Source organism: Glossina fuscipes, unplaced genomic scaffold (assembly GCF_014805625.2).
Source record: "Glossina fuscipes isolate IAEA_lab_2018 unplaced genomic scaffold, Yale_Gfus_2 174, whole genome shotgun sequence".
Classification (NCBI taxonomy): domain Eukaryota; kingdom Metazoa; phylum Arthropoda; class Insecta; order Diptera; family Glossinidae; genus Glossina; species Glossina fuscipes.
In genome coordinates, this window is record NW_023998517.1 from 2296650 (window position 1) to 2317731 (window position 21082).

The window sequence follows — 21082 nt, forward strand, 5'->3', positions numbered from 1 at the left end:
TCTGCCAACGAAAATTTACTTACACACGTAAGAAAAAATCCAAATGTCAACAATATATAAAAACTTGAAGGAAGAAAGCAAATACAAAAGCACTTTGACTACATCTACTGATTAAGTGTCACTTGTTTTGTTAAAGGAAATCTTATGCTATGCAATGTGACAATAAACATTTAACTTTGGAGCCACTGAATTTATTGCTAATTGATGGAGTGATTCATTCGTTACTTATGACTCAGTTCATGTTTGAGAACTAAAGACGAAAGGAGAACATTACTTTACACATATATATGCATATGCGAGTCTAATTAATATCTTATTAAACAAATGCTACGGTAACCTAGAAATTCTCAAATTCCTTCACCTGGTTTATTTACACAAAGCAAGGACAAGTAAAATTCTATTTCAGTATAAGCGTATCAGGTATACACGCACTACACCCTTATTACTGCTTAGATTGAAAATTATTGATTTCCATAATGCCACGATGGGTGGCAGCCGGTGGAATCTGACGCACATTTTATTTTGCCTTCGACCAATAAGGAGTCCAACTCTTTCGATACAATAAGATGTGTGTGCATGATATCAAGTTCTTCTTATCTTCTATTAAAAAGCCACGGAGCGCTTGAATAAATTACTTTCGTAGATATGGAATATCTGAAGTCTTCACACATTCATCCTCTGGCGATGTTCATTCATTCATTTTTTCCTCAAGGCACAATTTCTTGATGCTTTTTTTTTCCTCTTATACTTGAATTCAAATTAGCTTAGATTACAATTTTTTTTGTTTGTATACCCTACACCACTTGTGGTGCAATAGCATATTAAATTTGTGAGAATGTATGCAACGCTCGGAAAGAATTGGGACAGACCCGTCTTTCGATCGATTCTTTTCGTAGGCTTGTCTGTCCTTCTGTCTATGTCGTTTTCTTGTGTTCAACCTACAGGAGGCAATTTTCGAGAAATTATCGCGAAGAACCGATGTGCTTTGACTCAAGCATGAATTCTTCCGATTTGGAGCAGATCACTTTTTCTCATACATAAAGCTTTATGTTGAAAAATCATTATGTGAATAATTGTATTAAACGAAGGAGAACAGTGATGTTTAATGCTGCGCCCCGTCCCACTATAGTGTTTTTATTTGTTTGTTTTTAAAAACAAGGATAGCAAGTTGCAAAGATTTGCTCAAACAGAAGATATTTTCTTTCTATTGCAGTCTTTTTTTTTTTTTTTCTTTTATATAGTTTACTAACATAAGTAAATATATTTGCCTTTGCGTTTACAGGCGGAGCTTTCTAAAATAAATACATTAAAAATAATGCAAATGTTATGAAAATGTCAATAAGAAAAGATTAACTGATATTATAATAATAAAAATATAACTATCCGTCTTCTTTTAGGCAAGTTCCGTTACTCAAATATAAATTCTTCAAAGAATTCTTCAAAGTTAATAATCACATCTTGAGATATTAAGCCATTGCAAACTAAACATTCACGATCCATGTCGCTCCAACATTCGTGACAATAACAAACTCCACATTGCAGATTGCCACAAACTACAACGCTATGATCTACATTGGAAACATTGGAAAAAAAGTAAAATTTATAAGTAAGTAAGTAGTGTCTTTCATTCAATTTGTGTGAATGCTTAGTATCCGTCACCTTACGTCAATAGATTTAGATCAGAATTGAAAAATCTTTCTCTCTTCGTTGCGGGAAAGGTAAGAGATTATATATATCATAGTTTTTGCGAACATGGACAGACGGACGAACAAATTAGCAGATTGGCGGATAAACATGATTATTTCATGCAAGAATATATCTTTAACTTAATGCGCATGCAAATGCTTATTATATATTATTAGACCCTTTCAACGCAGAGGTTGTATACTGCCATAAGAGGTATTAAAGTGAACCTAAGGTATTCTTCTTAAACGTGGAGGACATTAAGAACTGCAATTAACCGCCACTTAAATAGAGCTATCGTTCTCAATTCGGTGGGCGTCCTGGGCAAGGCATCTCTACACCTATATGCATCGGTTACTTTATATATCCAAACTTCAACTGAGTCCTGACTACTGGGTGCGGCCCTTCGGGGAGTACTCGTGGTGGTTGTGGTTGGCGAGTTCCTAGCTAAAATGGAACAATTGAGTGCAGCTAGGCCTCGCCATTCACCAGAGTGGGGTTTATTGTTCCATACACAATAAACTATTCTGGACTCTGGTGCTGTTTAGGCCCCTACTCTGTGGGGATTGTCTAACTCGCCAGGGGGCGTAGTACGCTTAAAAAGTGGTTTGGGCCACCGTGGGGTTAAGCCTTACAGGCAGGAACCCACGTTAAACCCTTGCCACAAATTCTGTCCCAAATATCAAATACTTTTCAGCTTGTTAATGTGCAAACGCAGTTACTTTTAATGAGCGCGAATCGCTTTCCGGCCATACGTTATATGTTCATCCTAATTTTTTACGAACTCCAAACTTCATAAAAGAGACAAAATCCCATGCATCGAATGCAAATTGAAATTTTAATAAATTTTCTTTACCTTCAAATTCGTCACATATAACACATTTACGTCGTCCAACTTTAAACTTTTTCAACCATCCAAAGTACCTCGGATACATGAAACGAAGTTTCTAAAATAGGTTTTTTGTTTTCCTTCAATACTTTATGCAATCGTTAAAAGATCGAGAGTAGTTACCAGGAACAAATTTGCTTGCTGGCGCACGCGTCGATTAACTGAATTCAGTTTTGCCTTTTTGATCATAGTTTTAATTAAAATTCTTCTTTGTTTCATCAAAGTATTGTATAGATACAAAACACGGTTTTTTTCGCGTTTACGATAGAAATACGAACAGGTGGCACGTCTTAAGCGCAGAAAAGCCGTGCTTTGATAGATAAGAATCAATATTATTGCGTACAGGCTGAACAATTTATAGTAGAAACTGTCAATGATATTTACGAGAAAAATGAAATAAATCTCCGAAATTTTTATTATATTTATAGATACCTGCTAGGTAATACATTTGGATTTGGCAGGCACTGTTTGTTAGAAAGCTCGGTATGGACCGTTTCATGCATATTAAAATTATGCATAGTCGTTCGTAGAAGCCTTGCTATGAGTCCACTTCCTTCGATCTTTCGGGAAGTAGAAAAAAAGAACTAAGTCAAGACTAGCTAGTACTCTAGAACACATCTTTTCTTCTTTACTCAAGCAAAGAATGACACCACCTCCTTTGGCCGACAAGACATTCAATGTTTAAAGAAAGAAAGTACCTTGACGTTTGAGTCAATTTTCTATGTGTACCAGAAAAGTGAGTACGTTTGTTAAACAAAAACTTGTAAGTCAATTTGCTATGCCTAGCGTCAGTCAGCACACACTTCTTTTAACTGTCATGTAAAGCGCTGCACGGCTTCCTACAGCCGCCAACATTTTCGATGTTAAACAGAATGCCTTGATCTTTGAATCAATCCTCTACGTTCACTTGCTCGCAGAAAAGTGACTATTATTGATTTTTAAATGTCTTGTAAAGAGCCACACCCCTTTCAATAGCCGGCAACATATTCGATGTTAAATAAAATATCTTCACTTTTGACTTATCCATCGTTTATCGTCTATCGCCCGGCAGAAAAGAGACTTTTACTTATTTTTAATTGATTTCTGCAGGTGAAGATTGTCTCCAAAGTTCACACAAGTGACACATATTCCTAACTATCACAAACTAAACGATGACGTAGGTGTCTTACCGTTAATCGTATTGTCTGCAATACATATAAACCGTTTACTTACATAAAATTTTATTGTATGCTCCCCCTCTTGAAGGAAATGAATCTCCGAATGTTCTCGCACAATTTGCAACAAGACAACGATAGTATGATCAAGAAATAGAAAAAAGAATCCTGAAAATATTTCCACAAAAAATTGAAATAAATGATAACCAATATCTCGTTTTTCTTCCTTGGTGCGCCCCCATCCTTCAGTAGTGTCAACTAAATTCTTTCTCTCGTACTGCAAATAAAAATATCTTATCATGTTTATCGATAAAGGGACACTCTTAGGTTGGAAACCTTTTTTAATGGCAATAATGGATTTTTGCCCTCCTTAAGTCTTCTCTCGTCCACATGTTTAAAATATTCAGTTACGTATATGTTGTCGAAATCGACGTCTTTTTTGTATTTGCTATGGTATTGTACGCAGGCTGTAATAAATAATTTATTTATTCGTTTTTAACTTTTTGGCAATTTTTTACACACACTATCACCTTACCCCATAAGACTCGTAATATCATAAAAGCTAGAACCCTTTGAAGTTGTCTTAGAATCGCATTGAATAAGCGTTTTTTAAGATTAAATTCCTGCATGACGGCGTCGGCTGTTTCCTTAGCGGATCTGAAATTCAATTTCAATTTTTTCAAACTAATTAAAATATTTTTAATCACAGAGTCTCATATATCCTAGTATATTCATGCAAAATAATATCATAAGCAAATTCAACCGTGCCTTTTAAGCTTAGAAATGGGCGCAAGTGGGCGTTCACAATTAAATCTACAATAGTCCAGCAAAGTGTAACGTTACAACTCATAGCAGGCATGAATTTAAAGTTTTATACAAATATAAGATTTGTCATGATCAGCGCGATGGACGCACGGACGAACATGTTTATTTCAACTAACTGTATTCATCGTTTGTACTCACTGTAACTCCGGCGATGATTCCAAGCTGATCACTTTATAGCTAACTGACACATCTGAGCCGTTTGTATAGAGTTTGTTCTCAGTATCGGCCAAATCCGCATAAGCTTCGCCAAAATTGTTAGGAATCGCGTCGGAAGGATCGCAAATACTATCTGGATTACCCAAGAAATTTATGTTACATATAAAATCGGCCTTGAAAGGCCAACATAGAAGCGTCTTCAATATAAATGGCATTTTATCACGACATCTCTGCAATGAATTGGCAAATGTTTGACGGCAGCGGTCTTTACCGTTATCCAGCTGTTGAATACATCGCTTTTTCATTTTATTTTTATACTTTTCTTGCGTGTACTCAGCATTCGGTAGAAGACCTGAATCAACAAAACCCTTCGACAGAGGTTCAGTGCGATTTGAGAAAGACTTCACATCACTTTCATCTTCAGAAAGGGTGGAAAATTCACTTCCTACACTTGCAATTGAATCAAATCCCGCTGATTCTTCAAATTTTTCTTTCATAAGGACCAAAGGCGACTGAGTGGTATTTGAAAAGTCATCATAATTATCATCCTCTTGAGAATATTCAGCATCAGATTGAACATCTCGTTTAACAAAATGTTTCGACAAAGTATCGGGGATCATTAATGGCTGTAGATAATGAGTTCGTTTTAAGAAAGATTCCTGGCCCTGTCCATTTTTGGGATTTAAAAAAAAATCCTTCGGTTCCAAGGCACCTCGAACTGAATCCGATCTTTTTCCCGTTTTTTTTTTCGTAACAAATAAAGGAAACTGAGTGGGATTTAAAAATTCATTAAAGTCATCATCATCTTTAGACAATAATGAGAATTTTCTCCCGTTCGAGGTAGACTGAGCGCTTAAGACGGGGTCTTCTGTTTCAATAGCTTTATCGTTTGCTGGAAATGAAGGTACTTGATTTATGTTTACAAAAGAGTCCAGATCATCGCTTCCTTTCGAAACTGGGAAATATGTGATTTGCTTCGTAGTCGTTTCCACAGTCATGATCGGATCCCTTTCCATCTGTTGTAGGGGTTTATTTTTTATAAGAAATAAAGGAAGCCACATAGGATTTGCAAAAAAATCCCCACCGCCATTAGTTCTTGGAGGAGAAAAGATGTTTAACGATTTCGACATCTTGTCATCGTGTATATCCGAGGCATCTGCTTCGTCTTCGGGTAGCTTACACTTTATTGGCAACAAATGGAATTGGTGAGGAATTCCAAGTTGATCTCGGTCATCATTTTCTTTCGGGATTGATGAGATTATGTTGGGTTGCGCTGTCGTATCGGGAACATTCGCTTGCCTTGTTGGCGGTTTATCTTTTAGTAGAAAGAAAGGGAACTGGGTAGGACTTAGGAAGGGATTCAAATCATCAACTATTTTCGGAAGGGAGGAAAACTCTAAATCTGTCGAAGTTGTGAAAGGTTTTATTTTATTATTATCTTCTGTTAGAAACGATGGAAACTGAGTGGGATTCAAAAACGAATCTACGTCATTGTCCTTATTTACCACTGATAAGAACGGCTTTTGACTGTAAATTCTATCTGTAGCGAGAATTGATTCGGTTGTGATCTTTCCTCCTGATTTGCGGCGATTTTCTTCATTTGATGAAAATGTTTTTACTTTTAAGAACGAGGGTGCATGATTACGCCCTTTAAAAATTGTAGAAAAACGACTTGGTTTCAAAGTTGTACTACCCTTGCGAAATGGTTCTATTTTGTTCTTCATAGGTTTTGGGGAGTACGGCGCGTAATTTTTTTTTTTTGGAACAAATGAAAATTTACCGCTTTTTAATATTTTTCCAAGTTGTAAATACGGAGCGGATGCGATGGGCTTAAGTACATCGTAGTTCGAAGTAGGGGAATCAGATTTGTTTGGCTCAGAAATCGAAGAGTTTTGAATCGGTTTCGAAGACGTGTCGTTACTCGTTGCGGGAATATTGATTGGTCTTGCACTTGAATTTAAACTAGAGGATTCAACCGGGACAGAGTCCGTACTAGAAGCCGGTACTGATGTGTTTATTGGTTTTATAGTCGAATGTAAACCAGCTATAATTGCCGTTATATTTGAATAAGGATCGCTCTCGTTAACTGGCACAGGTACTAAAGTAAATTGAACGGGTTTGGAAGTTGTAGCAGGAAACAGGAAAGTATCGTTTAGAGAATCTGAGGTTGTATAAAACGCCGTGTCAATTGCGCTAAAGTTTTTCCCCGAACTCTCATTTTCTAGGCCAATATTTATCGGAGCACTGGTTGTAAACATCATCTTGGAAAATATTGTTGTTGATGATGTTTGATTGACGTTAGCAACGGTAATCGGTGATAAAGGCGGCGTTGTTGTAACCGGGTCCTCTCCCATAATCTCCTGATGAACAGCGTTAGTCACATTCCTTAAATCATTGAATGTATTCTGAACTTCCTTAATATCTTCCTTCATGTGATAGACTGTCCTCTGAAATGGCTTGGTCATCAAATCAAAACGTGTACGAGTCAAATTGTAGGTTAATATTGTTGAACAGGAGAACACACGTACAACCTCACCCACGTTTGATGCTAAATTTTCAATAGGACCTAAAAAAAAATCCGCTTCCAACATTTAACTTCCACTCGTAGCGTACATATATGTACATAGTGCACACAACAACAGGCTTGCAGAAGAAACTTCTTTCCAACCTACCTGCTATAACGTAAGCAAAACATAGCGCCCTTAAATAACTTCGACCCGATTTGCCTACAAGAGCTACAAATACCAATAACGTAATACACTTGACGCCATCAGTGAATACAAAGCCCAGACCTAACATAACAATAATGTAATCTTTGAAAAGCTCTTGCTTAGAATTATTGATTTTTGGTTTTACACACCAACAATACCCATTGACAACCATAAAATACGTTCCTCATTTCTTTTGGAAAATGAAAACGATATCAAGACTAATTTGCATATTATCCAAGCGATTAGAATTCCAGCCACAGAATTTATGGCAAACCTAGTTTTTCTCCACGTGTCCTTGCGCCGTCCATACCAAATACAATATAACGGGCGATAGCGTCTTTTCAAATATTCCCGAAAATTATTAGATACGATATTAAACATTTTTATGCCTCAGAATAAAGTAAGACATCCAAGACTTTTAGAAATTGCTTTTTAATTCGGTAGAAAATTGTTTTTAATTTTTGAAAACAATATTACAACACCGCTGTCGCAAGTTTTCGGTTACCAGATTTCGTAGTACAGTTGAATTTTGAATGCACATACAATCCCTAACCACTGGATCTGTATTTTTACATAAGTTCTTGTTTTCTTATGTAGGACGAAATACAACCATAATTATCTTAGCTGGTTATGAGAATTATTGTGGTCAACAAGTGCAACGTGTACATGGACGCGGCGCGGATCGTTTCGACCGAAGATTCTGTACTTTCTTCTGGGCTTTTCTGCAGATTTTTCTATTTGTATAACATTCGACGTCAGTCAGCATTTGTAAGACATTTCCCGATTTTGCTTGGGTTTGTAAATTTTTACAAAATCTATAAACACAATGTAAGTCCTTAAAAATTAAAAAAGATTTATTGAAAAAGAAACAGGCCAACAAGAAATGGAACTTAAACAAGTGTATTGGACTAGCTGTCGTAGAGTATTTAACAATCGGGCTGACCTAACATGGTGGTAGTCACCCACTGCTTTTATAATTTTAGATATACTTCGCAACTGTCGTCCTTTATCCAATCCATGGACCATTGATGCTAACCTACGAGGGCAATGGGATGCTGTATTTATTTTACTTATAACATCCCATCATCCGCACAGCCAAAAAAAAAAAGAATTTTCATGTTTCGTTTAGCCCATTTTATTTACAAACACTCTGATAGCATCCAAACTTCAAATAACAGCGTCGGAAAAATATAGTTCTCCTATTCTCCCATTCTCTTTAAAGAATGGTCTAAAAGACAAATTTCCATGGGAAGGAAATGGACGTTTCTAAAGCGCATTTGTCGACTTGAAGGCATTTGATACTAACGCACATACAAGCGCGTTGTTTTATACATGCCAGCTGATTCGGTGATTAAAAATATTTAGAATTGTCTTAGCTGCAGGTGTTTACAAAAAAAGGAGACTATTATCTGAAGTTGCACAAATTAAAAACTTGGCCACTTCCTTACTTATAAAAAAATTTATAACATTCGCTAAAAACCTTAAAATAAATACGCATTTGTTCTATGAGGTCATGTATATTTCTAGTAAAGCCATGTGTATGTTCTCAAGAATTTATAAAATCCGCTAAAAGTCCTTTATTCAATCACGTAATCTGTATCAAAATCGTACTTTTCATCATTCGAAGCATTTAAGGTGAAGCCATCTAGTACTTGAGCTATATTGTTCACTTTCTTTTCGTTACGAGCGCTTTGTTTTTTGCGTTTCTTCATTTGTTGCTTCATACTTTTATTCAAGGTTTGATTACCTATAGAAAGAAACGAAAAATGAATATTTTGTCTACAATATTTTCAAAAGCAAAACAATGACTCACCCTCCAAATTCTTTGTGGATTCTTGTTGTTGAGTTGCCACGTTTTCTTCTAAATTACTTTTCCGTCTCTTATTTGATACGTTCGTTTCATTAATAACGGCGTTATATTCTTCCTTATCATCTTCTACGCCACATTCGCGGATTTTGCTTTCAACTGGTCCAGTACTATCGACTTTCATGACATCTTGCTCTTTCACGTCGAATTTATTAAGAATCTCAGTTTCCATAGCTTCAAAACCGTCAACGTTAAATACAAGAGCATCTTCGTGAACAATAGCTGCACTGACGTGTGGATCATCGAATTTCTCCTCAGGTGGCTCAGTGCAATATTTAATTTTTCCGGTGTTCCAATCATTCAAAATACTACGCGCTGCGGCCAACACATCAGGTACCCCCTTTTTCATGAGTTTCCCTATTATAAAAATCAAACATCAATATATGTGATGTGTCTAAAGAGAAGTCTTCTGGATCTATATACCCATGCGCACAGCTTTTTTCGCAAAAAATTCTTCAAAAGTTTCATATTCAGTGATATCATATAATTTGCAAAAAAATTCCTTGCTGGCCCGTTTCAAAATACTTTCGGCTGCAGTGAAGGGATCTTTTACATCACCTACACGTTGAGCGTTCTTCAATACAGCCGGTACGTTCTCACTTTTAAGATTGTTAGTAAACACGATTCCAGGGCAATCGATAAGAGTGATTTTCGAGTCCAGCGCTACTTCCTGCATAGCTCTAATGTACGAAATACGAATCTTCAAGATTTTTAAAAAAATATTTCTTTATCGACCAACCTTGTTATACCCGGTGTAGATCCAACGGAGCAAGATTTTCCCCGAATCAAAGAGTTGATAATTGAACTTTTGCCTACGTTAGGTATCCCAACCACACCCACTTTTATGGAAGTTTTAATACCCTTATTCCGACAATAATTACCCAGCATGGACATAAGCAGCTCAGCTCCCAGGCATATTGAACCCTGCATAGCTTTGTCAGTGCACATTTGTTTGAACTTACGGCGCCCTAATTTCGAGTTTTGATCTTGAGTTGAAGCCTTAAACGCTGTAACTGGACCGAGCCGTCTAAAATACTTTAACCAATTGCTCAGATTCTCCTTCGGTACTAGATCAGCTTTATTAAGAATCAGCACCAATCTCTTATTACCAGGAGCCGCCCTTACCGCACGTTGCACTTCACTACAGCGAGTTCCCAAGGGATCACGAGCATCGACAACTTCCAGAACAACGTCAGCATTTTCCAAAACTTTTTTGAATTCTTTAAAGTACTGCTTTAGGGATTGCTCTTTGTCGCTTACATTTTTATATTTTTCCTGCAAGTTTAGTAAAAAGTAAATTAAAAATTTTTATATCAAAACGAGAAATCGATGCTAAGATTCTGTTAAAACGAGAAATCGAAGTCAATATTCTGTTAAAATGAGAAATTAAAGTCATTATTATACCCACAAAACAATCACTTAAGCATCTGCTGATTGTAGCAGATGTTCATTTCAGTTTTTAAAAGGAACTTTTCAGCTATGAAATGAAGTGCTAGACCATGGATTTCCTGGATTTTAGAATTAAAATCGGACATACCTCTCCTTCCTTTGTTTCATTTTCGTGTATTATTGAATATACTGTGTCTCGTTCATCCGCGTTATTTACTAAAGCTTCCAAGCTCTTAAATTTATGCTGTTCTTTCTCCCTTTTAAATTCCTCCCGTTTTCTCTTCCGCTCTTCTTCCTTGCGCTTTTTAGCTTCTTCGACTTCTTTAAGTATGTCCTCTTTGAATGGACAAATGTTGGGAATTTGAATGAGTTTCTGCTTTTTGCTTCCTTTCTTGATGGGATTCTTTTTAGCTTCACGACGCACTTTTCTGTTGTGCTCACGAACCTTTTTTTCAATTTTATGCTTCAAACGGCCCGTTATCCTTTTCGATTTCTTCGCTAAGTAAATGTATCCAAACAATAATAAATTAAAGTTCCTTTTTGACTTTGCAAATTAAAATATTTACTTTTTAAACGCTTTAATGCCATGCTTCATTAATTTACAAAATTTACTTTAGTTAAACACGTGAAGAAGTTCTAAAAAAATGTCTAGTGTTGCCAAAAAATAGAAATAGTTAAAAAAACGTTCACAAAATCTCCAATTGAAGAAGAGACTACCTTTGATACATAGTCGTGCCCAGGTTCGTTATCAATTTACAAACAAACAAATTTGGGCGTGCCCAGGTTCATTTCTCTTCATTTATAATCAATTTCTTATCTTTTTTTTCTTCATTGATTTCTCATTTATCTGTTTTTTTTTTCATTGATTTCTCATTTATCAATTTATGTTTATTTCTTTGAATAACGCTCGGAGCTAAGTAAAAATTTTTTCGTTCATTATTGTAATGGACTGCTTGACTTTCAAGAAAACAACAAGCACAATTACACACACACAATTACACTTAACATGCTGGCTCCAGTTATTCCGGCCGCTCTTTTTTTTGTTACGTTTTGTACATAATTGTGACCAAAAATTACGACAGTTTATTATCTGGACATGTAAGCCACAAATCTATTGGTTTGGTCTATCTCCATTCAACATACCAAAAAAAAAAAAAAAAATATTGTAATGGCCACCGTTGTAGTGGCAATTACATTATTTATCGACTCATTAAGTAACTAACGACAGTAATCGCAATTGTAATGTGAAATTATGGGATACTTGCCGAAGGATTGTATTTGTTACCAATGCGGTACGTAGGGGCTGACAAGCAACTGAGTAAGAGCAATTACGAATAACCTATACCACAACAGCTATTCGAATCTCTATAGGGATCTTCTTTATAAAAGCATTTTTTTCTATACGGTATGTGTGTATTAAAAATTATGAATAGTAGTGCTTACAAATTATAGTGTGTTGTATGGACGTCTGTCCGTTCGGGGGCCTCGTGAGCTCCTTCCCCCTCTCTTACGGCGACTCCCCCCCTCCCTTCGCGGCGACTACCTCTCCTGCCCCTCCGCCGCCTTACATTGCGAAAAACTCTTACTTGATTCGCATCAATTATCAAACTGGATCTGCATTTATGTTGGGAAAACCGTAAACAACGCCAATATTTTTCCAAATTTCAAAAGCGGCTGCACTCAACATATAATGACGAATAATCTAATCTAAAACATTTTTACTTTTTATCACATACGATGATTATTACACACTTCAAACGAATTAAAACTACGTAATAATTATGTGCTGGACATTTTTATGTATTTACATGTAATATTGTTTTGTTCTTACATGAATTTTCAATTTTGGTTTTCATAACCAATTCCTGTGCAGGATAATAAGACATGCTTACCTTGCGGTTCGATAACAAAATGCACACCAGTCATTTTCTCGGCCACATATATTGCAGTGCGTGTATGATCAGTCAGGGGTAAGGTTTTTATTTGCGAGTTTCCCTTGGCTAAGGCCATGTAAATAATAAGTTGGTCTTGAACGTACTCATCCACACAGGTTTCACTTAAAAGGAGATTGCATAAATTGCGACCAGCATCAGAACCCATTTTCTCGGCATCAATTTTCTTTTCGCCTAGTTTCGAAACGCCTAAAGTGCAATTTTCCGACGTTAAACCAAGCAAAATAACTCCCGAACCATTATCTTTAGCCACATCAGGCGATTCTTTGTAGGCCTCAATATTTAAAAGCCGACAGTTCAATTTTTGTAATTCTAAAGCAACAGATTGTTGCATCGCACCGGCTAAGCGCTCTGGCAAGTTGCCAGCCACAAAACACCAACCACGAATCTCATGTAATTTACCAAAATTCACCACAGAAGCCGATTTAATAAATTTTATAGCTGGAACTTGTACCTTACAACAGCCGCCTCCTCGCGGATAATAACCTCGTCGTATTAGATCAAAATCAAATGTAACACCAAATTTCTCCAAATTAGGACGAAGTACCTCAGTCATAAAGTCTACTTGTGGCGCCATGCCCACATTAGTACCACCAACTAATTCTAGTTGTGAAGGGGCTGCTCCAAATATAAGCACTGGAAGGGCACTTTGCAATACAAGCGATATACTGGCAGCAGTTTTTGTATTAACATAATAATTTCCGGCTTTAATTTTCCCAGGGCAAATTTCTACTTCTGTGGATTTAATGGAATTGCCTTTCACTTGAGCCCCAGTAATATCCACCAACAAATTCAAACCAAATAAATGTTGATTAGATAAACCAGGATTAGGGCGATTCGCACGAATATTTACAATGCGGACAGGTCGCCGCCTTAAATAAAGTACAAATTAATCTAAAATATTCCTAACAGAGAAAGTCAAAATTTCATACAATATGCAACTAAAGCTTAAGGCGTTTCTTAAGATTTGTCCACCACCTTCCAGATATTTGCCATCAATTTCCAAAATACTATTTGGTCCTGACATTCCTTATGTGTTGTTATCTGTTCAATTAAAGTCAACAAGAAGAGGCAATGCTCCCAATTGTCTTCATAGTCTATTTAAGTGTTGGGAATTTTGTTTTACTGCTGTTCAATAACAAGTGGATCAAAAGGATCGTCCACTAGTCAGATGGAGCATCGTTGATTTCCTAAAAAGCATGTGAATCCTTGAGAGAGAAACCCTTATATTTTAAAAATTTATTTACCTTTTTATAAATTATATTTTTATTCCTATTTATTATTTTATTCTATTTTTAATGTGCTAGCAAAAATTTCTTTGCAATAAATTTACTGATTTTGCTTCGTTAAGTTTACATTCATCCCCCCATTAAACGTAAACGACCACTTTTCGAAAACAGATTGGCAACTACGCCCATCGGAATTATTTATTTACATTTGAAATTGTATTTATTTCAGTCTTTCGTGCTTTTTGCTTGGGCATAAGGAAATCGTCAACATCTTAAACGCTGTTTCATTGTAAACAAGAAAAAACGATAAGTTTTTTCATTCATACCTGGAAACATGGAAAAATTGAATTTTACTTTAGGAGCTGTAAGAAACCTCCGATCCAGTGTGCGTCAATGCTTTGAAAAATTGGCCGATGGCAGTCCAGAGCAGAATGAAGAAAACAATGCGAAATTCTTGTTAGAGTTTCAGGAAAACTTTAGTGATATCAATCATCAAATAAAGTAAAATATTTCTTTATGTTCGATTTCGTCAAATCAATGTTAACAATCACTCCGTACTCCGCAGGGAATTGGAAGGTATAATAAATAGTTTGCAAGTGCCACCAGCCCCGTATTACTTGGGTAATACTACTTATTTGGCCCAAGAAACTACACAGGATCGGCAAGCCTTATATTCGCAACTGGTTAATAGCTACAAATGGATCGACAAAGTATCGTATTATCTTGCGGATTCGTTTTTTAGGGGAATAAAACCAGTTTTGTTCTTTATAGGTGCATGATCATAGCTTGTTAGCTTACAATAACCTGAATGTGAACAGCTTACGTCGTTCATATATTTATAATTCACAAAAAAGGGGACGTGTCCAATGTTCCACTTGTAATACACCTGATCCAGAGTAAGTTTATCTAACGCCACAACTGGGTAGAAAAACTACTTCTTTACGCGTCCATTTGGCTTTTTTTTTATTAGTGCTGACTTAAAGCTAGACAAAGGAGCAAAAATGTTTTAAGAAATTTTAAAGGATTTGGATGAGAAAGGGATATATATTTTTACAGGCTTAAGACCTAAACGTGAAGATTGCACTGTAAACTTTGTCAACGTACCAGTCAATTCATTCCGCATTCAAGTTAATACCGATATATTTTTGCTCTTAATAGAATGGATTGCTGCTTTGCTTTTTGACTTTTGTATCTAGAACAACATTGTTAAATTTGTAAGTTGTAGTCGCTGAAATCACATAGTTTAACACTTTAGTTAATGATAAATCATCATGAGCTGATTTTTAATAATGTTAAAGAACGCAAACATTGCACAGGTTTGAAGTTACTCAGGCGCCATTAAGTGGGCAGTTTCTAGTCTAGGAATATTTAGTGTGACCGAGTCATGATGGCATCTTAAGGCCCTCGCGTGTAAATACAAATTGTAAATTTACTTTTGATTCATATATGTCACTATATCATCATCTTTTGTCTTACGCATGCAAAACAAAAAAGTCATACGGACAATTTATTTAGTGAAATGAGTCATCCAAACACTACCTACAAAGTTTGTCGTCCATTTGGTTCAAGTGCAGTTGTTGTGGTGAGTAAACGTTTATTTTTGTGTACTTGTTCCTATGTGTGGCCTGCTTGGTGGTTTTGACCCTTTTGTAGATCACTATAAGCCATGTGCTGAAAGCAGCTTTGGTTTGCAAGGGGGTACTAATCGAATGGGTCTCCGTCAAGGGCTTTGATGAACATATTGATTTTGACGATCTCTTCGCTGAATCGCGCTATGCCGTTTTTCGCAAAGTTCAAGAAAATACACAAGCAGCTATGTTACATTTCTTCTCGCCTACTTTACCGGATTTAGCGATAAAAAGTTATATGGTAATTGACTTCTCCTATATATGAGAGATGCTGAGTTATTTTCCGTTATTTATAGGCATGGTTTCACAGTTATAGCAGACTGTTTGTGGAACCTTGCAAACGTTGCGGGAAGTTCTTAGCCAACGGTCTTCCGCCAACATGGCGTGATTTAAGAACTTTAGAGCCTTACCATGAAGAATGCAAAAACTAAGCTTTAAAATTCAAAACAGACTTTCTTTTTTTTTTTTTTTTAACATATTTTCCCATTTTTGTGTATATTTAACATAAGAAACATAAATCGATCAATTCGCAAAGAATAAAGTATCTTCAATAACACATTACATTCATCATTTATTTATTCAGACATGATGGATTCGATTCGCTCATTTTAATGTTGTTGTGTAGCCTTTTCAAGTTTGCATTGCAATAATTATGATTTTTCTCCAGCTCCTTTTTTTTTTTTTTGTTAATAATGAAAATTTACGCTCGTCATGTAGCGATTTAATGTTTATTGTTTAGAACCACTGGTGGCTGCTCGTCGATGTTGCATGCAAAGGCGTGCGAAATTTTCACGTAACGTTTCGCGCAATTGGAGGCGTTGTTGTTGCACCTTTTCACGCTGGCATTGATATTTTAGCACCACATCTTCGGGAATGTGACTTTCTTCATTTTCTTCGTAACCAGCGACATCATTCTAGAAGCAAAAGAAATTGTTAGGTATATACCACATGCGTTACATTATATTAAGCAAAAATTTGGCAAATTAACAAAACCTACCAACATCTGCTGCAAACTCAATGGATTCAAGTATTTCTGCTGCATGCAAAAGTTGAATCTATCACCTGTGATAGTACAACCGTGACTCCCAATTGAATGATCGTCTTCATCGAGTTCATTTACAACAGCGTTAGATTCGTGGTTGCAGAAACCATCTGAACAAGAGACTTCGGAACCTTCCGACGTATCTTCAGCAGAACAAACTACACTGGAAGTGCACGAGTTTCCTTGGGACAGGGGCTCACTCCCGTATCCCGAATCTTTAACGTCGCTTTCGCAAGGACACTCCGAGGAGGGAGAATGGCAATCGTCACAATTGATGCTTGACACAGGATTCGAGGGCCTCTTAGACATTGTTTGCTCCGATTGAGATTTTTCGTTTTTAATCGCTTTCATGTTGCTATTGTTGGTGGTAATATCATTGTTGTTATTTATCGATATTTTGCTCTGGATGTTTTTCTGTTTCTGTTTTTGCTTTTGTTTCTTCTTCTTTTGCTGTCCGAATACTTGTTGGCCGGGTGTGGAAGAATGACGATAAGATTCCACTTGATCACAACCTGCTACCGTATCGCGCAATTCATTGTTTTCGTTTCCGTCTTTTATCTTTTCCAGTTCAGTATCATATTCCACCTCATCTGCCATGGCCGTATCGACATCATCGATCTCAACATCAACGTTCTCGTCATCGAGTTCATTTACATCTTCGTCATCGGTGGCATTGTGCTCCTGTGCTTCCTCAGAATTGGCATCTGCATGTTCACATAAACGATGGGAATTCTTTTTCTCATTCTTCTTCTTCTTTTTCTTCAGTTTCTTTTGCTCGCGTTTATGCTCTTTAGCTTTTTCAGCTCGACTAATCTCTTGATAAAGCAGCTCTAAATTACTGATTCCTTGTTTTTTTTCCACAAACATATCAAAACTACGGCAGAGCGCATGAACGCCCACAGCCGCTAGAAGTTGACAAGCTCGCTCTTCTTCACGCAGACTAACATAAGCCCGACGTAGTCTTTCATACATAATCATGCCTACACAGGTCAACACTTCCTCTTGAGCAATTTCCAATGTCTTAGCATGACGTTCACGTAACTTTGAATAACTGTGAATTGGACGAATTACGCTTAAACTTATTTATAAACCTCTTGAAGATACTATCTAAATCTTACAAGCTTACCTGCCATTGACTTCAGGTTCAGCTCGCCTTATGAGAGCATCAAGAAAATCAATTTTATTCGTAAACACATGTATATGCTTTTCGGGTTGGCATCTTTTTATGTTTGAGTAAAGAGCAGCTACATAGCCTTTCTCTTTCGTCCGTGTTTCACCCACTAAAATCTTGTAGGCCTTCTCGATCTGCGTGTTGAGGTTTATAAATGAAAACATGACCAAACATTACAAAAAAAAACCTACTTTAGTACGACAGCCAGTGCAGAATTTGTGCTTTTTCAAGTAATTATCCAACACTTCATGCAATTCCTTAGTCTCTATTACTGCTAACTCATCACGGCAATTATGTTTCATCGATGACCAAACTTCCCGCCAAGACTCCGAAAATGGTTTCGATCGAAACGCATCCAATGAGTGCAGTGCACAACGCGTCTTGTTACGCAATTTACTCTCCAGCAGATTATTCAGAATCTCATGGTGACGGTACAGTAAGGTGCCCAGAGCTTGAGGAGTTTTCATTTTCTCATCAGTTACAGTTAAAATGCACGAATTTTTCAAAATCAGTGGATCTAGAGTGGGATGTCCGGAAAGCGTCAATTGATAGAAGAGCCGTTCCACCCGTCTACGACAACCAACACATTGAACACTTTGGTTTAAAACCGATACGAAAGTGGTGCTGTTAATTTCCAATGATTGACGCAATTCTTCGTTTGTAAGCAAATTAAATTTACGTGTAAACTCTTCCAATTCTTTTCCACGTATATGAGGACAATCAATGCAAAGACCTTTACTATTCAGATCCATTAACATCTGCAAAAAAAGTTACATAAATCAATGAAGAAATGCATACGTATAACAGAACTTAAGAGTGCATTTGCTCGCCCCATTTCAAAGCTTTAGAATACCTTGTCATGTTCAAATACAGTCCCATACTTAACCCTTAACTAATTAATTCACGAGCAAAACAATGACTGGCGACTCCTTGTTTTCGTTTTTTCGGACATTCAGTTTATGATTCGATTTATTCCTTATGTCTAAAAAAAATTCCTTTTTGATCTTCCAGAATAATAAAATTTCTTACACTAACCCACGTAAGGCAGTAGCACAGTAATAGTAGTAGCTTCTTTATTGATTGTACTCTCCTCTTAAGAAGGTCGTCGTTATATTCATTAGGAATTAAGTGGACGATATTTAAGACACAGTTGTGATGTCGGTGGAATATGAAGAAGGTAACAAAGCGGTATATTTGGACCGGGGTAATGAATGAAATCGTCGAGCAAAAATTGAAATCTTCTCTACCTCATTGAATGGTATTGTCAATCAATTGCCTAACAATCCTGTTAATTATCCACAATCCGACCTCAGCGACTGCACTTATTTCAATTCCTTACCAAACACGACGCCTTCATTAGAAAAGCATAAAAATGTTAACACGTCATCTGATAGCAAACTAGAAGAAAAATAGATAATGAATTATCTATCAAACAACGAAAACTCTGATCGGATTAAAACATTAAAATGTTCACAATGTTTAATCATCAGTGCCCGGCTGCTTCACGCATAGAACACAGCGTGCATCTTCATATAGTAGCTAAACGCGACTCGAAGCAAATATGAGAAATAATATGGAAAGGAAATTGACTAGAAAGTCATCCATATTCTAGATGAAAAAGTGGGCAAATTACGCTTGAACTTCGTATATCAGATGAAAATGCCATAAATGCATTTGTTTAATAAATACATTAGTTTTCATTTTGGGAAGACGTGAGAAGCAGAGTCGCAAGTGGCGCTGCAGAAAACTTTGATTAAAAACAATATTTTAACATATTGTCTATGCTGTAATTACATTTGTTTTGTAAACCTGTTTTCCAAAGGCCTCTGAATAGAAGATAAGTCGTTATAATATTTTTCAATTGTAGATATTTGACGATTAACTTATAATAATAATTAACAGGAGCTACAATAAAAGGAAAATTTCCTATTAATTAATTTTCCCTTAATGCAATGAAAAATTATGTTACTGTAGGCGTTACTCGCGTTCGCACTGCTGCCATTGCATTTAATGGTGTTTTATGGTCAAGGCATATATTTGTTATAGTAATTTAAACTATGGATAAGATATATATAATTTTTGTCGATAAAAAGACCAACACTTTCAATAAGAATTATTTCTTTCGAGAGCATATATAAGCGATAATGGCAACATCAAATTATTCCCTTCTTTAACTTGAAACAGTGCACGATGCTTTTCACACATATATATATGTACGTAATTATATCGATAATAATGCGTATTAAATAGACTTTTTAAATAACTTTTCGATCATTTTGCTAATCTCCTTGTCTTGATGATAACTACAGAATTATGATGAATTTTACGTAAAATCTCACCATTAGATTATCATCTCCTGCGTTAACTGGAAGTTGCCTTTTGCCGATGTTCACATAACGGAGTTCTTCCGTTCTATATACGTTAGTTAAACGCGCCATGTTTAGAAAAAACAGCAAAAATTCTGTCAGTCCCGGTTGGTAAAGCGTTCAGGATTTCTTTTTAACAATTAAAGACTTTTCAAGTATTTCTTTTTTCCTTTCAATGAAGAAAACCGATGTGAAATTTGACAAACTTGACTTCGTCGTCGTTTAGCAAAATTTTTTCTTTTCACTTTTACATACACATACTCAAGTTACCAATATTGCCAGTGATATTGTTTTTATTATAAATAGAGTTGACGAATGTATCCTTAAATTTAACATCTTGAGCATCTGGCTTGCCAAATGTTTTGTGAACCGATGAAACTTTCTTTTAGAAAACTGTAACATTTCTTTTGAGAAAAGGGTTTTTTATTCCCAGTGCGCTATCACTAATTAATTAAATAAAACAATTAATTAATAAAATAAAAAGAAAAATACAAAATCCTAACACTACACCATTCTATGTTACTACAATTAATATAAATTCTGAAGCAAATAAAATACGAACAAAACTCTCAGCCGGTTTTTTAATTTTCATTTACTTAAATATTGTGCAAATTAAACGCAAACGTATATTTTTAATTTAGGCTTAGTCGTAAGGTGAAAACACATTTAGGCTACGTTTAATATTTCCGAACCGGGGCGATAAATTTAATTCATATATTAATAATTAATAAATTAATTTCTCACTTTGACGTGAGTATATAAGCGCAGCTTCATTGTGTGAACCCCCTTAAAGTAGATTGGTAAGCATTGCAGCTGTGCTGCCAGTTATTTTTGCGAGCTAGAACGGAGCATTTTACTAATTGGTTTCGTTCTTATAAGTTGTTCAATTTGAAGGATATCTAGCATATTTTCATTCTATGATAGTGTCGAATGCGTACTTTTATTGTACAAGGCGTGTACATAGACAAGTTTATATATATGTAATGTAAAATGTGTTGACTAAAGATGAAACAAGTATCG

At 36.0% G+C, this 21082-nt stretch overlaps 5 protein-coding genes across 6 annotated transcripts; 1 reads left to right on the plus strand and 4 right to left on the minus strand.

Moving 5' to 3' along the window:
* Window positions 1–1407: 1407 nt before the first annotated feature.
* On the minus strand, window positions 1408–7799 carry LOC119641695 (protein sneaky). The gene is made up of 11 exons (XM_038040482.1): window positions 7568–7799; window positions 7380–7499; window positions 7005–7273; window positions 4690–5108; window positions 4262–4383; window positions 4063–4193; window positions 3785–4003; window positions 3005–3132; window positions 2696–2939; window positions 2540–2630; window positions 1408–1568 (listed from the first exon to the last, which is right to left on the minus strand). The coding sequence occupies exons 1-11, from the start codon at window positions 7797–7799 to the stop codon at window positions 1408–1410; spliced, it is 2136 nt and encodes a 711-aa protein (XP_037896410.1).
* LOC119641767 (mediator of RNA polymerase II transcription subunit 27) lies at window positions 1532–16044 on the plus strand. Its single transcript, XM_038040605.1, has 7 exons — window positions 1532–1606; window positions 14085–14356; window positions 14421–14565; window positions 14627–14751; window positions 15350–15437; window positions 15509–15724; window positions 15780–16044. The coding sequence occupies exons 2-7, from the start codon at window positions 14190–14192 to the stop codon at window positions 15912–15914; spliced, it is 876 nt and encodes a 291-aa protein (XP_037896533.1). The 5' UTR covers window positions 1532–1606; window positions 14085–14189; the 3' UTR covers window positions 15915–16044.
* Window positions 8843–11335, minus strand: LOC119641765 (guanine nucleotide-binding protein-like 3 homolog). Its single transcript, XM_038040603.1, has 6 exons — window positions 11241–11335; window positions 10823–11172; window positions 10025–10560; window positions 9709–9965; window positions 9232–9642; window positions 8843–9165 (listed from the first exon to the last, which is right to left on the minus strand). Exons 1-6 carry the CDS (start codon window positions 11260–11262, stop codon window positions 8996–8998), a joined length of 1746 nt encoding a protein of 581 aa, XP_037896531.1. The 5' UTR covers window positions 11263–11335; the 3' UTR covers window positions 8843–8995.
* Window positions 12452–13910, minus strand: LOC119641766 (RNA 3'-terminal phosphate cyclase). The gene is made up of 3 exons (XM_038040604.1): window positions 13874–13910; window positions 13559–13816; window positions 12452–13498 (listed from the first exon to the last, which is right to left on the minus strand). The coding sequence occupies exons 2-3, from the start codon at window positions 13651–13653 to the stop codon at window positions 12514–12516; spliced, it is 1080 nt and encodes a 359-aa protein (XP_037896532.1). The 5' UTR covers window positions 13654–13816; window positions 13874–13910; the 3' UTR covers window positions 12452–12513.
* A 79-nt stretch (window positions 16045–16123) lies between the features above and the next one.
* On the minus strand, window positions 16124–20325 carry LOC119641764 (gametogenetin-binding protein 2-like). 2 transcript variants are annotated; one of them, XM_038040601.1, is made up of 5 exons: window positions 20036–20325; window positions 17888–18454; window positions 17652–17830; window positions 16481–17597; window positions 16124–16397 (listed from the first exon to the last, which is right to left on the minus strand). In XM_038040601.1, the coding sequence occupies exons 1-5, from the start codon at window positions 20132–20134 to the stop codon at window positions 16212–16214; spliced, it is 2148 nt and encodes a 715-aa protein (XP_037896529.1). In that variant the 5' UTR covers window positions 20135–20325; the 3' UTR covers window positions 16124–16211. The 2 variants fall into 2 exon arrangements, with proteins under 2 accessions (XP_037896529.1, XP_037896530.1); XM_038040602.1 differs by having other exon boundaries at window positions 16481–17576; window positions 20036–20323.
* Window positions 20326–21082: the final 757 nt, after the last annotated feature.

Bases quoted from the DNA above. Each gene is read 5' to 3' on its own strand.
- LOC119641764 (XM_038040601.1), bottom strand. From the start codon at position 20,134: ATGGCGCGTTTAACTAACGTATATAGAACGGAAGAACTCCGTTATGTG. The intron at 18,455-20,035 runs GTGAGATTTTAC...CTTTTTTTGCAG, and splicing joins CAGGAGATGATAATCTAATG to ATGTTAATGGATCTGAATAG. The intron at 17,831-17,887 runs GTAGGTTTTTTT...CTCAACACGCAG, and splicing joins GCACTGGCTGTCGTACTAAA to ATCGAGAAGGCCTACAAGAT.
- LOC119641766 (XM_038040604.1), bottom strand. From the start codon at position 13,653: ATGTCAGGACCAAATAGTATTTTGGAAATTGATGGCAAATATCTGGAA. The intron at 13,499-13,558 runs GTATGAAATTTT...ACTTTATTTAAG, and splicing joins TTAAGCTTTAGTTGCATATT to GCGGCGACCTGTCCGCATTG.
- LOC119641765 (XM_038040603.1), bottom strand. From the start codon at position 11,262: ATGGCATTAAAGCGTTTAAAAA. The intron at 10,561-10,822 runs GTATGTCCGATT...CTAAACTTGCAG, and splicing joins ATGAAACAAAGGAAGGAGAG to GAAAAATATAAAAATGTAAG. The intron at 9,643-9,708 runs GTATATAGATCC...TTTTTATAATAG, and splicing joins GAAAAAAGCTGTGCGCATGG to GGAAACTCATGAAAAAGGGG.
- LOC119641695 (XM_038040482.1), bottom strand. From the start codon at position 7,799: ATGTTTAATATCGTATCTAATAATTTTCGGGAATATTTGAAAAGACGC. The intron at 5,109-7,004 runs GTCAATCAAACA...AGTGATGTGAAG, and splicing joins CACCGATTACCGTTGCTAAC to TCTTTCTCAAATCGCACTGA. The intron at 4,384-4,689 runs GTGAGTACAAAC...ATTGAATTTCAG, and splicing joins GAATCATCGCCGGAGTTACA to ATCCGCTAAGGAAACAGCCG.
- LOC119641767 (XM_038040605.1), top strand. From the start codon at position 14,190: ATGGAAAAATTGAATTTTACTTTAGGAGCTGTAAGAAACCTCCGATCC. The intron at 14,566-14,626 runs GTATCGTATTAT...TGTTCTTTATAG, and splicing joins GCTACAAATGGATCGACAAA to GTGCATGATCATAGCTTGTT. The intron at 15,725-15,779 runs GTAATTGACTTC...CGTTATTTATAG, and splicing joins TAGCGATAAAAAGTTATATG to GCATGGTTTCACAGTTATAG.